Source organism: Megalobrama amblycephala, linkage group LG19 (assembly GCF_018812025.1).
Source record: "Megalobrama amblycephala isolate DHTTF-2021 linkage group LG19, ASM1881202v1, whole genome shotgun sequence".
In the NCBI taxonomy this organism is placed as follows: domain Eukaryota; kingdom Metazoa; phylum Chordata; class Actinopteri; order Cypriniformes; family Xenocyprididae; genus Megalobrama; species Megalobrama amblycephala.
In genome coordinates, this window is record NC_063062.1 from 28041901 (window position 1) to 28066327 (window position 24427).

At 44.5% G+C, this 24427-nt stretch overlaps 1 protein-coding gene across 1 annotated transcript; it reads right to left on the reverse strand.

Moving 5' to 3' along the window:
• Positions 1 to 93: 93 nt before the first annotated feature.
• Positions 94 to 23086, reverse strand: LOC125254421 (sodium- and chloride-dependent GABA transporter 2-like). Its single transcript, XM_048169036.1, has 14 exons — positions 22464 to 23086; positions 22235 to 22369; positions 21438 to 21578; positions 21256 to 21340; positions 20566 to 20698; positions 20172 to 20306; positions 17280 to 17383; positions 16956 to 17080; positions 16704 to 16816; positions 15871 to 16008; positions 1746 to 1848; positions 1545 to 1645; positions 1198 to 1368; positions 94 to 1026 (listed from the first exon to the last, which is right to left on the reverse strand). Exons 1-14 carry the CDS (start codon positions 22600 to 22602, stop codon positions 886 to 888), a joined length of 1764 nt encoding a protein of 587 aa, XP_048024993.1. The 5' UTR covers positions 22603 to 23086; the 3' UTR covers positions 94 to 885.
• Between the last annotated feature and the right edge of the window lie 1341 nt (positions 23087 to 24427).

The following is a 24427-nucleotide window of genomic DNA, read 5'->3' on the forward strand; positions in this document are numbered from 1 at the left end:
CAAATTCTGTGATGCCAAACCCCCTCGTAGAAGAATGCTGTCATGTTTACAACTGTGACAACGAGTATGTCAAGTCCACTGCTCCATTGTTGCAGTAAACTTGCACATCGTTCTTGAATGATTAATTTATAGATGCACGGCGGTCTGTTATTATAGGGACATCGACTTTAATTTTCATGCCCCTAAACATGACCTGGAACAAAAAAATAAAATATCAGTCTAAAATATCAGTCAAATGTCCTCTTGGGCGGTCCTTAGCCAATGAAAGCTGCGATAGAGTCCAGACCTTCTGCCGTTAGTCTGAAGGTCTGGCTACGCAAGACTAGGTCTTCTATAATGAAGAAGAATCTGTAATGAGTTTTAGATAGCAAGGGTATGGATCTAAATGCAATGTATTTAATGAATAAATAATCACAAGGATACAAGAAACTCAGGAACAAGAAACAAAATAAGAACTAAGACTAAAACCAAGAACTAAGACCCATAAACCAGCCCCAAATGGACCAAACCTGACAATGAACAGGAAACAATGAAAAATGAGGGCTAAATACACAAGGGTTAATTGGGAAAACAAGACACAGGTGAGAACAACGAGGAAGTCACAAGGTGAAACAATAAATAGATATGTTCTGTGCAGTACTGATGATGAGAGCCAGAAAAAATCCTAAAAAATGTTTCAGTCTGAATTAAAGAACTGAGACCAAAAATACAGAGTTTGTCTGAAACAACCTGGTTTAGGCATATCCTCTGACTCTAACCTGTGTGTTGAGGAAATATTATCTGATGCTTTAGGCGAAGAAATAAATTTTGGGACTTTTTTCTGTAGGTTGTTATTTATTAGTATAGTAATGAAAAGACTGATTACAAAACATAATCATTTTTCTTTCAAAGTCCATTTTGATGTTCCTCTGTGTTCGTCCTGACTAAGTTTTCCATCTCTGCAGTGAAAGCAGTTTCCTTCATTTCAGCTAATTGTTTAGATGTGAGAGGAAGCTCTGTATCAGGACTACACAGGTGATGCCAACGCTGTCAAGACACACAAATACAGGGAAATAACAGTTAGGTAGAGGTAATTAGATTCTCTTGGTTAGTTGAGTATATTAGCATGGGTTAAATATATTTGCATCCCTGTTTTGATCGCATCTGAGATCTGTTTAACTTTTCAAATGTCAGGGATGAACATCTTTTCATCCTCACCTGTTTCATACTGCCTTTCTCAGCACACATTCGGCCCAGTGCCCATGCAGGCACCAGCAGAATGGAGGACAGGGCCAGTAACCAGCCTAGTGCGTACGCCCAGTCCGGGTACACATACCAGCGGTTAAATGTCAGGGGCTGGTACTCCACCATAGAACAGATGAACGACAACTGTGAATGGACAGAGGAAAAAGAGAAATGGTGAAAAAGGAGGGGAAAGAAAAAGGATAGTAAAAGCTGTGTTCAACTGAAGTGGTTATGAAGAATGCTTCAGGAATTCACAACCAAATAGTATCCATTAAGACAAGACAAACCCAAAATGATGCTTGAAATGCAGAGACACTCACCAGGGACACGAGAGGAGTCAGGTATTTCCAGCACAGCATGAATATGTAGTTGGGGCGTGACTTTGTCATGTCTTCAATAATGTCAAACATTCTCTCAGCCCCTGTGGTGTGTAGAGGATTTAGCTTTAATGGCTTTCCAGGATTGCCGGCGTATTCTGTTGGCTTTATTATGTTATGGTTTGTAGCCTGAGTTCGACTCACCAAAAATCCAACCCATGGCCAGAGACTCAAATACAGACAGGAACAGAACACAGGCTCCATTACAGGCATAGTAATCAAACAACTGGAAAACGTACATCCCCCCCTGCAGGTCACAATAAAACATTACAAGCCAGGGCCAGATTAAAGTACTGTGGTGGTAAAAATATGAAATGCAGATTAATTAAATAAAATTGCACAGGCTCTCAATCTTAAAGCTCTGGCATTTTTTAGAAGTTTAAATAGGTTTCCTTTAAAACTTCACTGTGAAGTTTCAGCTCAAAATATCCCACAGATCATTTATTATACCATAAATACACCTTTTGGGGGGAGGCAAAAACATGCTATTTTCACATGTGTATCTTTTAAAGTTGGCATGAAACGGAAATTGTGATCATCTGATCTGAGTGAAACGGCTTCTTGAATGAAATGAATGAATAGGATCATTGAGCTTCTGTTTCCCCGCCCCCTTTTCACGAGTTCACACTTACAAATAATCAGAATTATCAGCAAAAGAATGCGTATTTGAAGAACATTGGTGAGTCAGCTACATATTTATAGGCCTCCTCTTAAGCTGATTAAGCGTAAGCTGATCATTTGAACGTTGCTCATTCCGAACTTTGTTAATAAACATCATGTGGAAGAGGGCTATTCCTTACAGCTTGTGCCTTGAATACTCGAAAATAAATAAATAAATAAATAAAAATAATTAATATGGCTGCTACTGTAAATAATGGAGCTTGCATGAACCAGAGTTGGGCACTGAATAAGGAGACACTCCAGCAGAAGGATCACTTTGAGAATGCACCAGGACGAATGGTTAGTTGATCAATGTATATAATTTTAAATATTTGTAATTTTTATTTATTTTTTTTTTTTTCTCAGTTGTTTTGTAATGATGGCCAAGTCCATGGTTTTCCTGCAGAATTGGGCTACTTTTACACTGTTGCCGTGTGTTGTTTTTCATGTCCGCAGGTTGAAGCTGTAATGACTGAGACAAATCAGACACAATTATTTGTTACTGTAGTTCACCAATAGTTTTAAGCTCACTCTGGGATTTGACTGTCCCCATCCCCCAAGAAGTTCTCTGTTACAAGTTAATTGCACCGAGGAATGTGCTGCCACATTGAGAGCAGAGAAGAGACACAGGAAATCTGCATCTTCCCTGCGTTTACCACACAGAACAAAGACGTTACTGCATCAATTCTATAAATGAACAGGCATATTCCCAGGAAATGGTATCTATTATTACTGTGTTGTATTGCAGTCATTGTTATTTACATGTTGTGTGATTTTTAAGTTTTATGACATTTAAAGTAACTTCAATCATGCCATGTTTAGTGTCTATACGTTCGTAGCGGGAAGATTTAAATGCTTGTGTATGCGGTATGTCCATACCTGTGCAACACATCAGTATTACAAGAATCTTTAATAGTTCTTATTCAGGAACTCAGCTTGTTAATCTTTCTTGGTCATAAAAGCCCTGACAGGAGGTGTGTTGTCACCCGGAAATACAACACCTTCATTGGCTGCATCAACCTTAAGAGGTTGGGCTTTGACCAGAGGTTAAAAGCTAGAGAACAATGCCACTCCCTCTCGGTCGTATATAATACGAGAGAGGTCTCCTTGCGGCTGGCCTCTCTAGGCCCGGCTGCAAGGCCTGTAGGCCTCGGCCTACAAACTAGCCATGTGCTCATCATCCAACATGAAAAGACTGGCAACAACTTCGGACTGAATCCTCAAGATCTCTCCTCAGATGGCAGAGCAGATGCTCCTCAGCCTAAGGGCATCTTGCAAGTATCGTACATTTTAACACTAAACAGCGATTTAGTATTAATTTGTAAGACTTACGTTTGCTATTGCGGAAGAAACCGATGATTCCTTTCCAGATTGTCTTTGACTTTTTCTATAGCTCTAGTAACAGTACCTCCTCCGGTTCAACTATATCATTACTCATTCTTACCTACAATCCGTATGTGTGTGTGACCTTTGTTGTATGTTATGTGTTTGTTAGTTTAGTTATGTGTTTGTGAGTTAGTTAATAAAGATTGTGCACAATACATGTTTGGTTCTGACTCCGTCTGCTGATAAATTGCCTCTGAAGTGATTTAGATCCCGAACCTATGCTCTAAGTAGCACGATGCGATAAGAATGATATTTTTCCATAACCTGGAAATGAACATTTCTTAGAATTATTAAACAATCAACACTAAGTGTTGCCTGGACAACAGGTTAATTGATTGTATTAAGATTAATGTAGCTATATCCAGTAAATCTGATTAACAGATTTACATATTCATAATTAATCATAATTAATCAATCATATTGAGTTATGAATAATTATTATTATAATTATTAATATTTCCCCTTTGAGTTTGAGTTCCCCTTCGCTACAAAGCGATCCCAAATAACATGCCAAGGGATCCCTGCCAAATACGCGGTTTTTACCCCCCGGAACGCGATTGGGCTAGTTTTGGGCTAGTTTTGAGTAGGAATTGGGCGGGTTATATTGTGAAAACCTGGCAACCCTGACAGGATGCCAAGGTCAATATATTGTTGTGCTTTAATCTTCTGCTTAACAGCGTCCGAGGAGGCGTGAAGAGAAGCACACAACAAAAAACGAATCCGTTTCAGGAACTTTACTTAGCTTATTAAACCACAACTTTACAATAGCGGAGGTTTATGCTCTTGCCCAGCGCTGATGGGTTTATACACAACCATCCGCACCGAAGCCTGCGAGCATACTGACGCTAAACATAACAACAAAACAGTGAACTTGACCCCCCGTGATGACGTAGCCACATCTGATTGGCTAATACAGAACTTATTGTGAATACATGAAATAATTGTAACAAACAACTTATTTTTATTAACTAACACTATAACACCCCCCCCCCCCCCCTTTTTAGCTCTGTAGAGTCCCTTCTGCACCACTGAAGGTGAACAGTTAACTTTTCTTTTCCTCTATTTTATTTGTATTTTTATTTTCAGTCCATATAACGACTTGGGGCTCGAACAAGTCGCCCTCTTTTTGTCTTCGTCCCCTCATTTCCACAGGGACTAGGATCAGAGTTAGAGTCCGTTACAAGAAGGGTCGGAGGTTCTTCTGACACAGTGTTGTCAGAGGATGTAGGGTTTGACACTTCTGCCTCTATGGCTACAGGTACCTGAGCAGTTATTGGAATCCGGGAGTCTTCCTCTGTGCAGGTGTATTTGCGTCGCAGACGCTGCATCCAGGCAGGTATGTGATCACTTAGATAGGGTTGCAAGCGATCATGATGCAGTACTTTCTCACTTCGTCTGTCCCTGACTCAGTAGAGCACTGGTCCAAGGCATGCTGTGATGACGAATGGCCCTTGCCATGGGGCTTGGAGTTTTGGACTGTAGCCCTTTTTCCTGCTACTAACTCTCACTAACACAAGATCACCTACTTGATAGGACTTCTCTCTGGCTCGTAAGTCATAGACTTTCTTCTGGCGTATCTGAGCAGAGTGTAAGTTCTGGGGCGCCACTTGATGAGCCTGCTGCAGATTAGCATGCAGTTCTGGGACAAACTCAGATGTACCTTTAGCTCGTCTGGTAACCTCAGCCGTCCTTAACCAGATGTCATGTGGCTGGAAAACTTCTCGCCCCAGCATCAGCTGATTTGGTGTGAAACCTGTTGCTGAATGCACAGTGCTCCTGTATGCTGCAGTGAGTAAGGGAAGATGTTCGTCCCAATTATGCTGACTTTGGTCCACGTAGCACCGTATCATCTGCAAGAGCGTTCTATTGAATCTTTCCACTTGCCCGTTTGAAGCTGGATGATATGGTGTGGTCCGGGTCTTGGTTACTTGTAACAGGCGACAAACCTCTGTGAACAGCGAACTCTCAAAGTTCCGTCCTTGGTCAGTGTGAATCTCAAGGGGAGCACCAAAGCGTGAGATGAAGTCAAACACCAACCTCTTTGCTGTTGTCTCAGCTCCTTGTTCAGGGACAGGGAACGCCTCTACCCAGCGTGTAAACTGGTCGATTATAACAAGGATGTACCTGTTGCCTGACTTGGATTCTGGGAATGGTCCTAGGACATCAAGGTGGAGTCGATGCATAGGCGCTCCAGCCTGGTAGTTCTGGAGCTTGGCCCTTCCCATTGGACTGGTTGTTTTACAGGAACTACACTGTGGGCACTTCTTGACAAAAAGGCGTACATCGCTCCCCATACTGTACCAGTGGTAACGCCTGCGGAGACGCGTAAGCGTCTTTTCCTCCCCTACATGACCTGCTTGAGCTGGATTGTGACAGGCTTGGAGAACCTCTTTCTTTAGGGAAACCGGAACAAGTAAGCGCAAAGATGACATACCTCCAGTGACATCATCCCAACGGTAATAGAGGACCCCATCTTGCATCTCCACTTGAGACCAACAGAGCCAGTACTTGCGAACCGCTGGGCTCTGCATCATGACCTCTTCCTTAGCAGGCAAGGAACCATCAGACATCCATTTATGGAGAACAGAAAGGTCTGGGTCAGCTAATTGTTCTTTCCTGAGACTTTCGAGGCTCAGCGGTTGCAGCCAGTTTGACGAAGGACCTGAGTTGTTATCACCTGCTTCATTAACAAGACTGGGAGTGTTAGTACAACTAACCTCATTCTGACAGTTAAGAGAGTGTGTGCGTCTTACTGCTAAGGGGATAACATCATCAACATCTTCATCGAATCTGGCCCATTGATGGTGGAGCTTTCGACAGAAGGAACAGCCCTTGCATGGCAAGCTATCTAGCTCTCTTCCTGCTTGATAACAGTCACAAGGTTCCTCATCCAGAGTCCTTCGGGACAGTGCGTCAGCGTTGGCATGGTGTGTACCCGGCCTATGCTCGATGACAAAGTTGTACTGGCTGAGTTCTTCAAGCCACCTAGCAAGTTGGCCTTCTGGTCGCTTAAACCTGTATAGCCATGTTAGACTGCTGTGATCTGTCCTTAAAATGAAGTTAAACCCCAGCAAATAGTGGCGGAACTGTCTTGTGAATCTGACAACTGCTAGGAGTTCTTTACGTGTGACACAGTACCTCTGGTGTGCTGGTGTGAGGAGACAGCTGGCGAATGAGATAACTTTCTCTTCCCCCCACTGTAACTGTGAGAGTACTGCTCCAATGCTCTGGTTGGACGCATCGGTGTCTAGGACAAACTGTCCTGATGCAATTGGGAACAGCAAGATGGGTGCAGTTGTGAGGCTCCTTTTAAGATGTTCGAAGGCCTTCTGCTGCTCCTCTTCCCAGGAGAAGGGAGTCCCTTTCTTGAGTAGCATTGTCAAGGGTGTTGTGATTTCAGCAAACTTGGCAACAAACCTCCTATAATAATTGCACAGACCCAGGAAAGACTGGAGTTCCTAGACACTGGTTGGGGTCTTCCAATACCTGACATCATTAATGAGGGCTGGATTGGTCTTAATTCCTTCGCCGCTCACAACGTGACCCAGAAACAGGACTTCATCCCTTAGCAGCTGGCATTTCGAGGGCTTAAGCTTCAGTCCATATTCCTGCAGCCTCTGAAAAACCTCTGCAAGCCGCTCTATACACTGTTCCACATCTTCACCAAAGATGATTATGTCGTCCAGGTATATCAGCAAAGTGTCCCACTGCAACCCTCGTAGAACCAGCTCCATGGCCCTCTGGAATGTGCTGGGTGCATTACACAGACCAAAAGGCATCCTGGTGTACTCATATAGTCCATACCTCGTCACAAAAGCAGTCTTGGATCTGTCTTTTTTATTCATTTCAATCTGCCAATATCCTGACTGAAGGTCAAGTGTCGAGAATGTCTTTGCACCACCCAGCACATCCAGGCATTCCTCTATTTTTGGTAGGGGATACGCGTCTTTAATGTTAAGATCATTAAGCTGGCGATAATCTACGCACCAGCGGACCCCCCCATCTTTTTTCCTTACAAGGACAATAGGGGATGCCCATTCTGAGCTTGAAGGGACAACAATACCTGAATCAAGCATTTTTTTGAGATGCGTTTCCTCCTCATTCCAGAATCCTAAAGGGGTACGTCGTACTGGCTGTCGAATAGGCTTACACAATCCAGTGTCTATGCTGTGCTGCAGGGCAGAGAACTTCCCAAGATCATCATCAGTTGCTGCAAAAACTGCTTGATGTTCACTCAGCAGAGCCACTAACATCTCTTGTTGCTGTTCAGTGAGTGTTTCGCTCGCAGAAGTGAACAATTGTCTGAGGTGCTCTGGAAGGTCAAGAGCATTTGGTGACGACACCCTTCTTATGTTGTGCTCATCTGGAGACTCACTGTCAGGGTCTTGTAGCACTGAATCCCCACCATTTTCATGTAACTGAGTGTCGACTGAAACTGATTAGGCTCTCTTTCCCTCCTCTTGAGCATCAGGATATGCTTCGATGAGCACACCCAAACAGACTCCCCGTGATAAGGGTCTACTGGAAGCTGTGACATTGCATAGCCTAACAGGGATCCTCTGTTCCATGTTAATCATTATACTGCCAGAAGACACTCCATCGGCCAGGCTAACAGGCTCTAGAACAGCAGGGAGTTCTGGTTTCGGGTCATCTACCACACCCCAAACTAGACATTCACACTCTGGGGGCACAGTGACATCACTCTCTAGCATCACTCTCGAAATTGCATAGTCTGGCCCCTTGCCTTCAGATATATAGGCTGGGATGAGTTCAGAGCCCATGAAAACTTTACCAGAAGCATGTATGGTGAAATCAGCAGCCTTTAGGAAATCTAAGCCCAGGAGCAGGGCATCCCGAATTGGTGCAATGCAAACTGTCCACTCCAACACTTTTGTGCCGATTCTGAATTCCACCTTCACTCCGCCTTTTGCTGACATCTCCCTTCCAGTTTCTGCATTCCGAAGACACACATTTTTCAGTCCTGAAGGTGATTTAGTGGGTAATTTGCTGTACGTCTCTTCAGACATGATTGTAGCCTCAGCACCCGTATCAATAACTGCATTAACTGGTACGCCATCTACAGTCAGCAAGATCATTAAACTGGGCCCTCGACTTTCAGCTCTGCTCACATGTACAATAGATGGACTCTGCTCTGAATGTTCAGAGTTATTTTGACTTGGGGGCTCCATTTTGGTCACAGTATTTGCAGGGGGACTTTTAGATGGACTGGGGGACCGTGAGCAGTTTCGTTTGTAATGTCCCTCCTCCCCACACTGGAAACATGGCCCGCTAGAAGCTCTGGTAGGGCTGGTATTTGGCTGTCTGTATCTGTTTGGCTTGAAAGAGGTCTGAGCTGCACGTCCCCTTTCTGACTGGACTGCCATACTGGAATTTATTTGTTGGGTGGGTCTTACAGTAGAAAGATGAGCAACAGAAGAGGAAGGAGGCAGACGGTCTATGGCTAGTTGGAGCTTATCGACTTTATCAATGAGTGTTTGCAACTGGTGCTGTGTAACATAGCCCTGTGACTGCACTCTGCGTGATTGTAATGCCTGTGGCTCTTCATCAGAGTCCATGTTTTGATCAGCCCAGGATATTCGACGTGTTCTCCCCCTCTGATCGAAGTCTCGTCCAAGTGTGGCTTTAAAGTTGTGTTCATAAGATGATACTAGCCGTTGTGCTTCATCCAGTGATACAGGGTCACAGTTCAAAACCTCATATGCCACTTTTTGGTTGCGCAGCCCTTTGAGAAAAGCATCAGCAGCGATTTGCTCCCTGAGCTCAGTGTCAACCCCAGAATAAGCCAAAATGACCAGCCTGTGAACCTCCTCAGCAAACTCTGAAACAGTTTCTTTAGACTGGCGCAGTTCTACAAGTCTCCTCCGTGCTGTGGTGGGAGGCTCTTTATGGCCAAATCGGAAAGCCAGCTGTTCTTTCAGCAGAAAGTAATCTTCACGTATGTGTTCGGGTAATGAGCACAGATATCTGATAGCAGCTCCCCGTAGACATTCATGGAGTTTATCCACTCTTTCTGCTGTACTCCATCTGTAAATGACAGCTCTGCGCTCAAAAGGAATGATGAAAGAGTCCCAGTCATCTCTACCATCATATGTGTCAAGTTTAGCTTTAGGTCCATCTGGAGCTCTACCACGAGGGGTTGTGAGGTGATGGGTGGGCACTGAAGAGGTTAAAGGTGTGTACATGTTTGGGCCCAAGTTGAAAGAGCTATTATAATGGCTGGGTCCCTGTGCACGGCTTCTGGGTCTCACATCAGTGCCAGGTGTAGAGGAAGTTGGACTAGTTGGGCTCCGTGCATGTCTATCAATGACTGCGAGCTCAGCAGCAAAAAGCCGTTCAGCATCTGAGGGCCCTGTGGCATCTCCGTCCGTCACAAGGGTTTTATCAGGTGCAGCTGCGAGTGTGGCAGTGTCTTCATGTGGGTATGGACCACGGGTTACTTTGCTGGCATCAGGCTGCTGCATGAGAGCAAACAAACTGGCCTCTGTCGCTTCCAGTCTTTGGAGCAGAGGTGAAATGGCATGTTGGAGTTGCTTATTTTGTTGTGACAGCACAGCCTGTAGCCATTGTGGGGGGTCTGGAGCAGCTGATGCACCAAGTTGGACTTCTGGCTCACTCAGATCCATTTGTATTACAATTTAACTTGAAAACTCACTTACACTTACACAAATTTTTTTTTTTTTTTTTTTTCTTGTTTTCTTTTTCTTTTTTATTTATTAATACTGAATATATTCTGTGACTTGTGAGTTTCAACGTAGATTTGCAGGGCTGTTTGATACAGCGTCCGTGAAACTTGGCAGGCAGCCAACAACAGCGCTAGATTTGGCAGACTGCCAGCGCCACGCCTCTCCGCTGGGGGAAGGGAAACTCCGTTTGCTCGTATCTCCGTGAATTTACAGTTAATGCAACGACTAACGTGGTCAGTCAGTCTTTAATACTTCTCCACAATGGCGTTTTGCAGTGATTAAATATGTCCATCGACTCACAAAGGATGTCCCAGCGGTTAACCACACTCACAATTCACTGATGACTGTCAATCGCGCTCCACTTCTGACACCACTTGTTGTGCTTTAATCTTCCGCTTAACAGCGTCCGAGGAGGCGTGAAGAGAAGCACACAACAAAACGAATCCGTTTCAGGAACTTTACTTAGCTTATTAAACCACAACTTTACAATAGCGGGGGTTTATGCTCTTGCCCAGCGCTGATGGGTTTATACACAACCATCCGCACCGAAGCCTGCGAGCATACTGACGCTAAACATAACAACAAAACAGTGAACTTGACCCCCCGTGATGACGTAGCCACATCTGATTGGCTAATACAGAACTTATTGTGAATACATGAAATAATTGTAACAAACAACTTATTTTTATTAACTAACACTATAACAATATGCTACCCTGATAGGATGCCAAAGTCAATATATGCTACATGTAAACAGAACAGGTATTGTTTCGCTTAATTACAGTTCATTTTTACTATCCGATTTTATTTATGTCATATCATGACACTGTCACTTGTAGTCTGTTATGGTTTTGTTTTCTCTGTGTTCTGTTCCTGTTTTGCCAACTTGTGTTCTCTAGTTAGTTTCCTCGTTTGTTAATTAGTCCTGCACACCTGATCCGTTTCACTCAATCATCCCGTCTATTTAATGTTGAGCTTCAGTGTTTACGTCTGAACGGCAGCTCAAGGTGCGATCACTCGGCCTCGTAATTCCTGTAGTTACGAGATTCTAGCTATTAAAAAGTGTTTACATCCTCGTAGAGCTCGTAATTTCAGCTTGTAATTTCAGTTTGTAAGCTGTGAGTTTTCTGAAAGCTTCCAGATGGCCGCTGTACTACCTGACCATATATTCATAGGCGTTGATAGTGGTGTAATGGAAATGCATAATTCCCAGTCCAAGGACTTGAACAGCTCCGAATATAACGTCACGTGTTGTCATCTCAAGATTCCGGTATACGAGGTGGCGTGAATGCAACATCAGTATCGGCCGTGTGATGCTGACGCAGGAGCTGGCCAATACGAACCCGCATTCAGAAGGTCTTATGGGTTTGGAACGACATGAGGGTGAGTACTTAATGACATAAATTTCATTTTTGGGTGAACTAACCCTTTAATAATGATATTTATTTATTATTTTTAATGATATTTATTCATCTTTTATTTCAAATATTTGTTCAATAAATTAGAATCAATAAATTAATATCTAAAAAAATTGCGTATGCTGAAAAACTACAAATAATGCATTAAATATTGTTATTCTTTAAATATTTTTAATGGGTGAAATTAAACCACCAGTAGGTGGCGGCAAATGACCGTCTAGAGTCACTGATTCGTTCTATAAAATCATTCATTCAAACAACTGATTGATTCAAGAATTAGGCATTTGTTTATGAATGGGCCACTGAATGTTTGAATCAACCATTTCTTTCAAAAATGCTGAATCATTCAGTAATGCAACACTACTGAGTGTTAATTGCTGTGAGACGATATGGTTAGTTGATTGGATGAACACACTGGCACACGAATTTCACAAAAAGCTGTGTAAACACACGGTTTACTCCATGAACACGGAAACTGGCTTACGTCACCTATTTGCGACGTGAATGCAACCAGGAAAATTGCTCTAAGGGAAAGTTCCTATAACTGAGTTCCTTCAAATACCCAGTGCGAAAGCCCTGATTGACTTCCATAGTATGGAAAAAAACTGTTTGTTTACCCACATTTTTTAAAATATCTTACTCTGTGTTCAGCAGGAGAAAGAAATTCATATAGGTTTAGAACAACTTGATGGTAAGTATGATAACAGAATTTTCATATTTGGGTGAACATTAGTCCATTATTGTCACGGTTGCACACAGAAACAAGATGGTAAGATCCAAGTGCAGTGATGTTTATTAAAGGGAACTCCAAACACGTAATCCAAGACACAGGCAAAGGTTAACTCCACAAAAACAGTCCATAAAACAGAAAGCCAGAGAACTAAAGTGCACGTAACATTAAAACAACAAACCACAACTGAGGACAGAAACAACTGAGATTAAATAGACAGACACTGATTACAAAATACATGACAGCTGGGTGTAATGTGATAAATGGATAATGAGTCCGGCAGTGCGTTATGGGTAGTGTAGTCAATGGGGTGAAAACAGTCCAGGATGGAGTGCCCTCAAGTGGCTAATTCGGGCACTCTCACTGACGGTCGTGACATTACCCCCCCTCAAAGGAGCGGCTACCAGACGCTCCACCAGACAAAACAAAAACGAAAAACACAAAAACTCAGGAGGGAGGTGGACAGGAGGAGGATCAGGGGGAGGGATGGTGGGCCAGGACCAGAGTCTCCAACAGAAGGCCAGGGGGGAGCCGGGGGAACAGTCCATGGAGACTCTAGTGGGGTCAGGGTTCTGGCAAGTTGCCAAGGCGGTGCTGGAGGAACTGACCAAGCGGGTGTCAACAGACCTGGGGTCCTGGCCGACAGCCAGGGTGGCGCTGGGGGAACCGACCAGGCTGGTTCCAGTGGTTCTGGAGTCCTGGCTGAGTGCCAGGGTGGCGCTGGAGGAACTGACCAGGCTGGTTCCAACGGTTCAGATGGCCTGGGCAGTGGCGGCAGGGCAGAAAGCCTGGGCGGCGGCGGCAGGGCAGAAGGCTTGGATGATGGCGGCAGGACAGAAGATCTGGGCGGTGGCGGCAGGGCAGAAGGCTTGGACGGCGGCAGGGCAGTAGGCTTGGACGGCGGCGACAGAGCTGGCCAAGGGTGCTTCGTGGCCGTATCAGGGAGAACGAGCAGCTCGGTGACGGCCTCCGTGGCCGTATCAGGGAGAGCGGCCAGCTCGGTGACGGCCTCCGTGGCCGTATCAGGGAGAGCGGCCAGCTCGGTGACGGCCTCCGTGGCCGTATCAGGGAGAGCGGCCAGCTCGGTGACGGCCTCCGTGGCCGTATCAGGGAGAGCGGCCAGCTCGGTGACGGCCTCCGTGGCCGTATCAGGGAGAGCGGCCAGCTCGGTGACGGCCTCCGTGGCCGTATCAGGGAGAGCGGCCAGCTCGGTGACGGCCTCCGTGGCCGTATCAGGGAGAGCGGCCAGCTCGGTGACGGCCTCCGTGGCCGTATCAGGGAGAGCGGACAGCTCGGTGACGGCCTCCGTGGCCGTATCAAGGGGAGCGGACAGCTCTGTGACGGCCTCCGTGGCCGTATCAGGGAGAGCGGAGGACTCAGGGACGGCAGCGGGCTCAGACTGGAGCTGCTCAGGGACGGCCGCGTGTTCGGGCTGGAGCTGCTCTGGGACGGCCGCGTGCTCGGGCTGGGGCTGCTCTGGGACGGCAGCGTGCTCGGGCTGGGGCTGCTCTGGGACGGCAGCGTGCTCGGGCTGGGGCTGCTCTGGGACGGCAGCGTGCTCAGGCTGGGGCTGCTCTGGGACGGCAGCGTGCTCAGGCTGGGGCTGCTCTGGGACGGCAGCGTGCTCAGGCTGGGGCTGTTCTGAGAGCATCCTCCAGGCACGTAAGACCGCCAAAACATAGAACGTGAGGACAGCCCTCTTGGCCATCACCGGACTGATAGGGAGAGCATGCCGTACTGGAGCGGACTCACTGGCTGGAGCGGGCTCTGGAGCGGACTCACTGGCTGGAGCGGACTCACTGGCTGGAGCGGACTCACTGGCTGGAGCGGACTCACTGGCTGGAGCGGACTCACTGGCTGGAGCGGACTCACTGGCTGGAGCGGACTCACTGACTGAGGCGGGCTCTGGAGTGGACTCACTGACTGAGGCGGGCTCTGGAGTGGACTCACTGACTGAGGCGGGCTCTGGAGTGGACTCACTGACTGAGGCGGGCTCTGGAGTGGACTCACTGACTGAGGCGGGCTCTGGAGTGGACTCACTGACTGAGGCGGGCTCTGGAGTGGACTCACTGACTGAGGCGGGCTCTGGAGTGGACTCACTGACTGAGGCGGGCTCTGGAGTGGACTCACTGACTGAGGCGGGCTCTGGAGTGGACTCACTGACTGAGGCGGGCTCTGGAGTGGACTCACTGACTGGAACGGGCTCTGGAGTGGACTCACTGACTGGAACGGGCTCTGGAGTGGACTCACTGACTGGAACGGGCTCTAGAGTGGACTCACTGACTGGAACGGGCTCTGGAGTGGACTCACTGACTGGAGCGGGCTCTGGAGTGGACTCAGTGACTGGAGTGGACTTACTGACTGGAACGGGCTCTGGAGTGGGCTCACTGACTGGAGCGGGCTCTGGAGTGGGCTCACTGACTGGAGCGGGCTCTGGAGTGGACTCACTGACTGGAGCGGGCTCTGGAGTGGACTCACTGACTGGAGCGGGCTCACTGGCTGGAGACTTCTTCCTTCTCCTCCTCCTCCCTTTACCGGGGTGAAGCTGAGGTTCAGTGCCCATCTCCTCAATGCCTTCTGAAACAGAATTATGGGCTGGAGCATGCAAACTGGCTGGATGATTCAGTGAGGTCCATTCCCTCCGACGGCGAAGATAGGCGGCGAATCTCCAGAAATCTAAACTCCGTAGCCCTTCCATCTCACATTGAGGTAGAGGATCGTCGAGGCAGCAATTACACAAATCCTTCAAAGCCGCGTCATTGTAACCCAGCCCCACCGCCATCGTCCAAAAGACCTTAGCGAAGCATCCTACCTCCCACCCCTCCTGGCGTAGAGCCCTCGACGCCCGTAGTTGATCCCAGCGCTCCCTGGTAGTGGCTGGAGGAAGGATTCGGAACCCCACACTGCTGGATCCTTGCATGGGTGGTTTGTTCTGTCACGGTTGCACACAGAAACAAGATGGTAAGATCCAAGTGCAGTGATGTTTATTAAAGGGAACTCCAAACACGTAATCCAAGACACAGGCAAAGGTTAACTCCACAAAAACAGTCCATAAAACAGAAAGCCAGAGAACTAAAGTGCACGTAACATTAAAACAACAAACCACAACTGAGGACAGAAACAACTGAGATTAAATAGACAGACACTGATTACAAAATACATGACAGCTGGGTGTAATGTGATAAATGGATAATGAGTCCGGCAGTGCGTTATGGGTAGTGTAGTCAATGGGGTGAAAACAGTCCAGGATGGAGTGCCCTCAAGTGGCTAATTCGGGCACTCTCACTGACGGTCGTGACAATTATAGGTAACAAATACGTCACTTTTGTTCATTTTAATCTTTCTTACACACAAACACACTCTCCTCTTACCTCTGTAACCATGACGAGTTGTCCAAAGAAGCAAGTGAGACAGAAGACTAGGAGTAAAATTTCTCGTCGTCCTGCTTTGCGCAGCACCGCAGGGAACAGGTCTATCACTGATGTTATGACAGCTTCCATTGAAGCAAACTTCAAGGGGAAAATCATATAGGTTTGGTATGACATGAGGATGAGAAAAATGATGACAGTATTTTCATTGTTAGATGCACTGTCCCTGTAACACACTGGAAGCTGTTTTTACAGCTAACACCAAATGATCCCAAACAATTTGCAGATTTGTCTTTACAGTTCACAAATCTGAAAATCACTCTAAATAAAATGTTTGCAGTTCATGAACTCCAATATTTACCCTGTGTTTTTCCATGTCAATATTTTTTGGCCTACTCTGCACATATTTGTATGGAAGCTTGTTTCTGCCACTAAATAAAAAATAAAAAAGGTAATTGTGACTTTTTATCTCACAATTCTGACTTCTCAGAAGTCTCTCTTTTTTCCCCCTCTCAGAATTGGACTTCATAACTTGCAATTGTGAGAATATATATATATATATATATATATATATATATATATATATTTTTTTTTTTTTTTTTTAACAAAACTATAAATATAATTATTACATGTAATTATATTCTTAATTACAAATATAAATGCTAAATCTAAATATGAAACTAACATTCAGAGAACATGCAAGTTAGTGCTTAAAAAAATTTATTTTTGTTTGATGAATCAATTTTATATTGTCATTCTTTCAATATTTCAAACAAACATTTGTAGTCATTTACAGTTTTTAGTTCAAGGTTTTACAACATGTGTGTATCTGATACCTGTGTATCTAGCCCCAGCAAAATAATCATGATGAAGAAACAAACAGCCCACAACTGAGGGAAAGGCATCATAGCTACTGCCTGTGGATAAGCTATGAATGCTAGTCCTGGACCTGACAGAGAAAGAGAGATATTATTTTAAGCTTTCCGTGTTCTTAGTCATTACTTTAGTATAGTCTCAGTTTACAACATTTCATTATGGTTACAATTGTACTATAATAACTCCTGTGTTTTTATGAAATATTGCATTACCTGATTCTGCCACCTCTTCAATGGGGACGCCCTGCTCCTGGGCCATGAAGCCCAAAACCGAGAACACAGCAAAGCCAGCCACAAAACTGGTGCCACTGTTCAGAAGGCTAAGCCACAAGCAGTCTCTGATAGACATATATAAAAACACATATTGTCTTAAGATTTGCTGGCTGAGTTTTACAAGAAGCAGTACACATACATTTCAAGAACATCTCGCTCATAGTGTACAACATAACAAAGAGTTAATTCTTCAATTGTTGACATATGCTCATTCTTATGCTCATTCTTTGCTACTGTCATTTTACTGAAATCACCAATACTAACCTGTAGCAGTTGTTGTTGTATTTATTGTAGCTGCCAAAAACAGTGAGAGTGCCAACAGACACACTGTAGGAAAATAAGATCTGAGCTCCAGCCTCCAACCAAACCTACACACAAAGAGCACCTCAATTTCAATATAATAATCCTTTTTTAAAAATGTATTTAAACAAAACTTTATGTTTAGATACTTTCATGTTTATTTTTATGTATGATGGATTTTTTTTTTTTTTTTTTTTTTTTTTTTGGTAAAGTGTTATATTAGGTGTCTTTAACTACTAAGTAAAAAATTGTTAGGATAGGTACAATGTACTTATTGTGATGATGTTGAATTGTAAAACACTGCTGCTATTGAGGTGGGATACAGGTAATGTTTGCTCCCTGTGTCATGTCTGGATGGTTTCCTGTTCCTGGTGTCACCTTTTTAGTTATTTTTAGTTCCCGTTGATTAGTCCTGATTGTTCCCAGGTGTGTCTTGTTTGCTTGTTGCTTGTGTATATATAGCCCTTTTGTTTCTCTTGTTCTTGCTCAATCACTGGATTTATGTAAATGGTCCCATGTCCCTGTTCTCTACGATCTTTGTTTCCTGGTTCTTGTTTTACTTCTTGTGTTTCATAAACAACCCTTGCATTTAGATCCGTGTCTCTGCCTGTCATCTTATCTGCCCCTCTGAGTTACAGAATGACTAAGCAAAATATAGATCTAGCAGGGGTTCGTCTCATCCTCCTTTGCCAGGGCAAGTGGTCCCTCAAGTACCACACCCGTGAGTTTTTGGACATGGCTCACTACACCCACTTTCTGGACAGTTCCCTCATTTTATTTTATCGTTCTAGTCTGGAATGAACCTATTAGATCACAACTTTTCTGTGTTGGTCTTTGAAGGAAATTTTGTAAATTTGTGGAGCTTGCTCTTCTGCTGAGCGGATCCCTCTTCACTGTGGGAAAGGTGGAGGAGGATCCCACTGTGACCGCTCAAGGAGCATTTTGTGTCCCAAGCTCCGATGTCCATGGAGCTTGGCTTACCATGAGTCTCAGCACTCACAAGCCCAGTGGTCCCAGGACTCTCTAGCCCTGTGGTCCCAGAGCTCTCTAGCCCAATGGTCCTAGTGCTCTCTAACTCAATTGTCCCAAGTCCGATGGCTCCATGCTCATAGGTCTCAGTGCTCCCATGCCCAGTGGTCTCTGCATTTCCAATCACAGAGGTCTCAGCACTCCCAAGCTTGGTGGTCTCAGCTCTCCCAAGCCCAGTGGTCCCGGAGGTCTTCCCCTTGTCCTTGGCATTCCAAGTGATGACAGCCACCATTTTGTGTGTCTAGGCCACACACACTTCCACCCGAGACTGCAACGTCTTCGTGCACCCTGTCGGCCTAGCCACTTTTGGCTTTGTTAAGGCCAAAAGGGCCAACTAAATACTCTCTGTGCTCCCTGGGAAGGTGCGTCCCTGCACAGTCCAACTGAGGAAGGAGGGAGGGGGCTCTGGATTAGGACGTGGAACAGGAGAAGGGCAGGAGACAAGTGCAGGTGACGGTGGGAGAAACCAGGTTGGCAATGACCGTGGGATGAGCCAGGAGCAGGAATATCCAGGCAGGGACATAGTGCAGCCAAGATGAAAACCCATGGCGGAGTCAGTGGAGGGAGGAGCCATATGTGGGGTTTTGGCTGCTGACACCATGAGGCTGACCGACGGAGATAAGGCTGATGGATGTGGAGCCCTGGACACAGACGGAGAGCAGATTGAACTGGGGGTGACACGATGGTCCTGGAGGCCGAGGCAGAGCCGCAGTGATGAGTGTCCGAGGTGTAGCCGGGGTGCCTGAGAACTGAGGTGGAGCCGGAAGGAAGGCGGAGCCAGACGGAGCTGAAGGTGTGGAGAGATGGAGCGAAGTGGACGGCTCAGAAGTCCATGGCACAGACATGCCGACATCTGAGCAAGGCAGAGCCAGAGAGACAAGGGAGCCTGGTGCAGCCATAGGGACGATGATATATGGTGGAGCTCAGGAGGAAGGAGCCAAGGTAGAGCTAATCTCAAATCCACAAAAATATAGTGGCATTAGAGGAGAAATCAAGGTCTGAAGGGAACCAGTGGAGGTGGGGCTGATGAACTGGCTGACTTTTGAAGACAAGGCCGGAGAGGGAAACTGGACAGGAACTCTGGAGACACAGAAGACTTTGAGCTGGGTGGAACAAGTGGGGACGCAGGAGACTATGAACTGGGTGGAAACACAGGAGACTTTGAGCTGGATGTGACCAGTGGAGATGGGAGATTAAGGTAAGCATCCTCTTCTAAGTCATCATAACAACAGTTTGCAGATGCCAGCTGCAGCTCACCCTCAGTGTTGGGAGTGTGGGCAGGGTCTTCCTCCATTCATGCAAACTACACTAACAGTCCCACGGCCACACACCTGGTCAGACTCTCCTCAGGGTTCAGGCTCTGGAACGATGGTAGGCTTAGTCCTCACTAATTCCTTAGTGGCTAATTCCTCTCAAGGACCATTCTATGAAAGTTGTCCGGATACTTTGTTAGGCACACCAGACCTAAAAAGTCCCCAGTGTGGTCCTCCAGAGAATGGTCCAGGAAGGTCCATTTGTGAGGGGGGAGAGGAAAAAAAGAAGAATCCAAAATAAACAGTTCTTAATCATATAATCCAAACAAACAAGAGATCTTAGGAGCAAAACTATAGAATGCTAAACATAAACATTACCAGACCAAGAAACTGAGGAAACCAAGGGTATAAAAAGCAGGGAGATAATGAGTAGATCAGAAACGGGCGTGGGAAATAATTAACAGCCAGGGAAACTAACTAGAGAACTAAGGAACACAGGAACAGAGCAAACCGTGTGAAAATGAAACTAAAACAGGACATAACCCATACAGGTAGAGGGAAGATGGTTGATTACCTGTGGGTCAGTGAGACGGGACGGTTCAGGGTACAGGTAAAACATAACCCCCTGCAGAGCTCCAGGAAGAGTCAACCCACGAATCAGCAACACCAGTAGCATCACATAAGGAAATGTGGCTGTGAAATAAACCACCTAAATTTCAGGCACAAGAAAGGGACATGTTAATTTGATGCCAAAAAATGAAACAAATGATGTAACCAACAGAGATTGTTGTTGTCCTTCTGCCACATAGCTGAAACATATTTGTTCTCTCCTGCACACCTACTATACACTTAAAAGAAAACCAATGTGAGCAATGTGACAAAATGCTAATTGAATTTCTTACCAATAACTAGTTCTAATATTGACTTTATGTAAAGTAATAGATAAATAAAGTGACATTCTTGCACACCTTGCCTGTAGATTTGACTCCTTTCCAGATACAGAAATAACATATGATCCACATTGCAATGAGACACAGAAGAATCTCCCAGTTGATCTTACCGACCTCTTCAATACCCCGAGAGAGCACCAGCACTCTTTTTCTGTAAAAAGACAGACACATCAAATTTTTCTTGTTATGAACATAGTTTAAAATTAATTTGCTTAACCCTTCTGTTTTAGGGTCTATATGACCCCAGACCCTCTTTAGGTAGTGGAAAAACATATCCATCATCATTATTATTATTTTTTTATCCTGAGATTTAAAGAAAATATATTTTCAGAAATGTAATTTTGACTTAATGATAATGTGTCTGAGATCCACTATGAAGAGACTGCACACAAGTGATACTGACCTCAATTGATAATAATGGATTTTCACAAGTTTTTGTCTGTCAGTTTGGTAGATACCAATTCATCGATACAAAATGTCCACAAACCACACACACAAACAATCCTCTGATGTCTGACTTGGGTCAACAGTTTAGACAGATTTATTTCATAATTATAATTACTATTGATACCCTTTAATCATTGGGGTCCCTGTGACCCCAACCAACGAGGAAGTGAAGTGGATCTCTAAATAAGGGTCAATTACAATAAAATTTGTTAGTGCAGAATGTTCATACAAGACTTTTTATCACAATTTGTATTTATTTACTCCCAGAACTCAGTAGCTGCAGGTGTTGAATTTAGAGATGTCCAGTTGATGGTAAAATTCTTTGCAGCAAGATTTACACAGTCATCTAAGACAGAGAAAAAATATTGAGATATTCATCAGATGGGGACTTATTGTTTAAAGTTTTAATGTTACTTTTGTTTATTTATTATTTAGATTATCACCTGTGTTCCAGGTGTTGTCACAGCTGGCCCATGGCAGTTGGGAGCTGAAAGAGAAGAAGAGGTAGAAAAGTGCCCATGCCAGAATGATGATGTAATACATGCAGCTGTACAGAAGAATCAGTTGTCCTGCATAGCCAATACCTGACAAAAGCAAACAGAAACACTGACTAGAAGAGAATCAAAAAGAGAAAAATAATGAGAGAGTTAAAGGATGATTTACCCAGTTCAAATGAATATATGTTGCTCTTACACTATATGCACTTTGCATTTTGGTTCTTTCTACTGATTATTTATTAAACCAGATGGTTTCTTTGCAGTTGTTTTCTACTGGATCAAATGTTCATATTCTTCATTTAAATAAAAAAAGGAAATAGCTGATATAATGAAATAAATGGTTTCAGTCACACTATTTAAAGGTGTTTTTTTTTTTTTTTTTTTTTTTACAGTGTAATTATACATTTAAATACTGAGTAATATTAATTAATACCATATACTTTAATTATACATTTAAATACTGAGTAATACTAATTAATAACATATACTTACTATAGGGTTAGGATTAGGAATAGGACTTGGTTTAGGGTTAGTTGCATGTAATTATTCATAATTTACTGATATTACTGGAGTACGTGCATGTAACATATGAAATGGATACTATAAAACAGAGTGTTTCTTTGCCACTGTGACGTGTATACAACTGCATTACATTAAAAGTGTTTGCATGCAAAAAGATTAACAAAATTTCATTAAAAAAGTTTGTCTTTTATAAATAGATGTGTTGTTTCTACAACTCTCACCCTCAACCAGTGGACAGAGGCGATGCCAACATGTAATGCCCCCTTCCTGTGTGTACTGTCCCATTGCAGTCTCTAGTAGGAACAGAGGCATCCCACAGGTAACAACAAACACCATGTAGGGTATCAGGAATGCCCCTGAGAACACACCAGTACAATAACACATAATACCACTGAAATAATTCTAAGTGCATGAATGTATTGCATATTTAGTTCACTGCTGGTTTCATACCTCCTCCATACTTGTAGCAGAGGTAAGGAAACCGCCACACATTACCCAGTCCAATCACATTCCCTGCCACAGCCAGAAGAAACTCTGCTTTACTACCCCAGTGCCCTCTCTCCTCTATTTGTCCATCTATTCTGTCCATTCCACACAGTTTTTACACGGTTCCACAAAGGTCCAGGCAGCCCTAATTCTGCAGTGTTGGTTGAAGTACTCAATTCTGGTTAGTTAAAAGCTTATACAAATGAGTCAAGCTATTCATTGACTGATCCTCCCCAGATGAACTGACAACCAGTTACATTATTTTAGAGAAGAAAGAAAGAAAGAAACCAGAAAAGTAAGTAAATCAGAATGATACAAAATTATAATTTTATGTAATCGGTAGGTTCAAATTAGTAAAATAACTTGACTAAGTGAAATAATGCAAAATGGCTAGTTTTAAAAACATGGTTTGATTAATCAATATGTAAAACCTACAGCCTCCAGTCTAGGAAGACATTCATGCAGCCAACTAAAGCATACATTTAACATTTAACCAAGGAGTAACAATAGATTACTGTTCGTAACACTGATTCTCTGAAACATTAAGTGGAGAGATCCACTCGAAGGTATCCATACCTGACCTCTGCAGAAGCATCTAATTGCACCAAGTCTGGCTTGACAGACAGGAGTGCATGTACATGTACAATTACAGTTAGGGATCCCGCCTAACACCTGATTGCATAAAAGACCTTTCCTCAGAAAGCTTATTTGCTTCCCGTGCAGCAAGACTAGTGGATTTCTCCAATTGATGTTTCAGAGAACCAGGGTCTGCAGAACAAGTCTGCAGGAGTGCATCCCTCTTGGCAATTGATATGTGCTACAGCTGTGGTTCTGTGTTGTCTGGAATCAGCTATTTTATTTCCCTGTTGAGCTGGTGGCCTATGGCCCATATGAGGAAGGTTAGATGGCCATGTGGCCATGTATGGCATGGCACAGATTTCCTGGGGAGATAAAGTTTGAAAGCGTCATCTGTTCTTTTTAATTTGTCACAGCGCTGCTGCATCATTGTAATGGCAAGGCTAAAGAGAGCTTGACCAGGCCTGCTGGCTTGGACAGCTCAACAGGCATTATGGAGAATCAAATCATTAATATATAAAATTTCAGCCTGGTATGTCGAGAGCAAAGAGGAGATGTTAAGGGATCTGACAGCCAAAGCTGAAGCTTAATAGGAAACAAATTGAATTGAAAACGCAATGGTGCGGGGATCACCCATGCCAGAGGGGTGCCATGTCCTTAACTTCAAGACCCACAAAGGTCTTGTTTTAGGTCAAGCAAATCTCCACAGAAGTGTTTCATGTGCTTAGCACATGCAAAGAGGACAGAGCTAGAGCTAGAATCCTATCATACAGTACACATTCCTCTCTTAGTTCATAGCACTTTGAGGTGTCCCCTGGGTGTGCACTGTCACCTCCGCCCTATGTAGCATCCACCTTAAGCTTTTGGTGCTTATTGGGAAGCACCAGGCAGTGGCTTTAATTTTCAGGGAATTTGAGGGCTTCTTCCTCTTTTTTGAGTCCCATGCAAACCATGAAGAAAGGATGCAAATCCCTCGCTGTAATGAGTGATCCACATGTGACCTGGCAGGGATGCGACAGAAGGAGATCTTACAAAGCACATATGAACTAGGCAGTGATACATAAGGAAGATTTCTGAGGTAACCCAGCCAACAGGGTGGACAAGTTTCAACGTCAGAGATAGCAAGAGTAGTCGTGCTACCGAAGGAGGCTTACTGTGGAAATACACATGTGGGATTGCCCAGAGGGGTAATCGCGACACATGGAGGCACCTAGTCTGGCACGAGGGCTGACCGACTGGGCATGCACACAGGTACCAGGCATCAACAGTGCTGGAAGAACCCAGGGTTCTGAACAGTGGAACTCACCTGAGGAGAATAGTGCACTCATCCAGTCTGTGGAGTGGAATGGCGC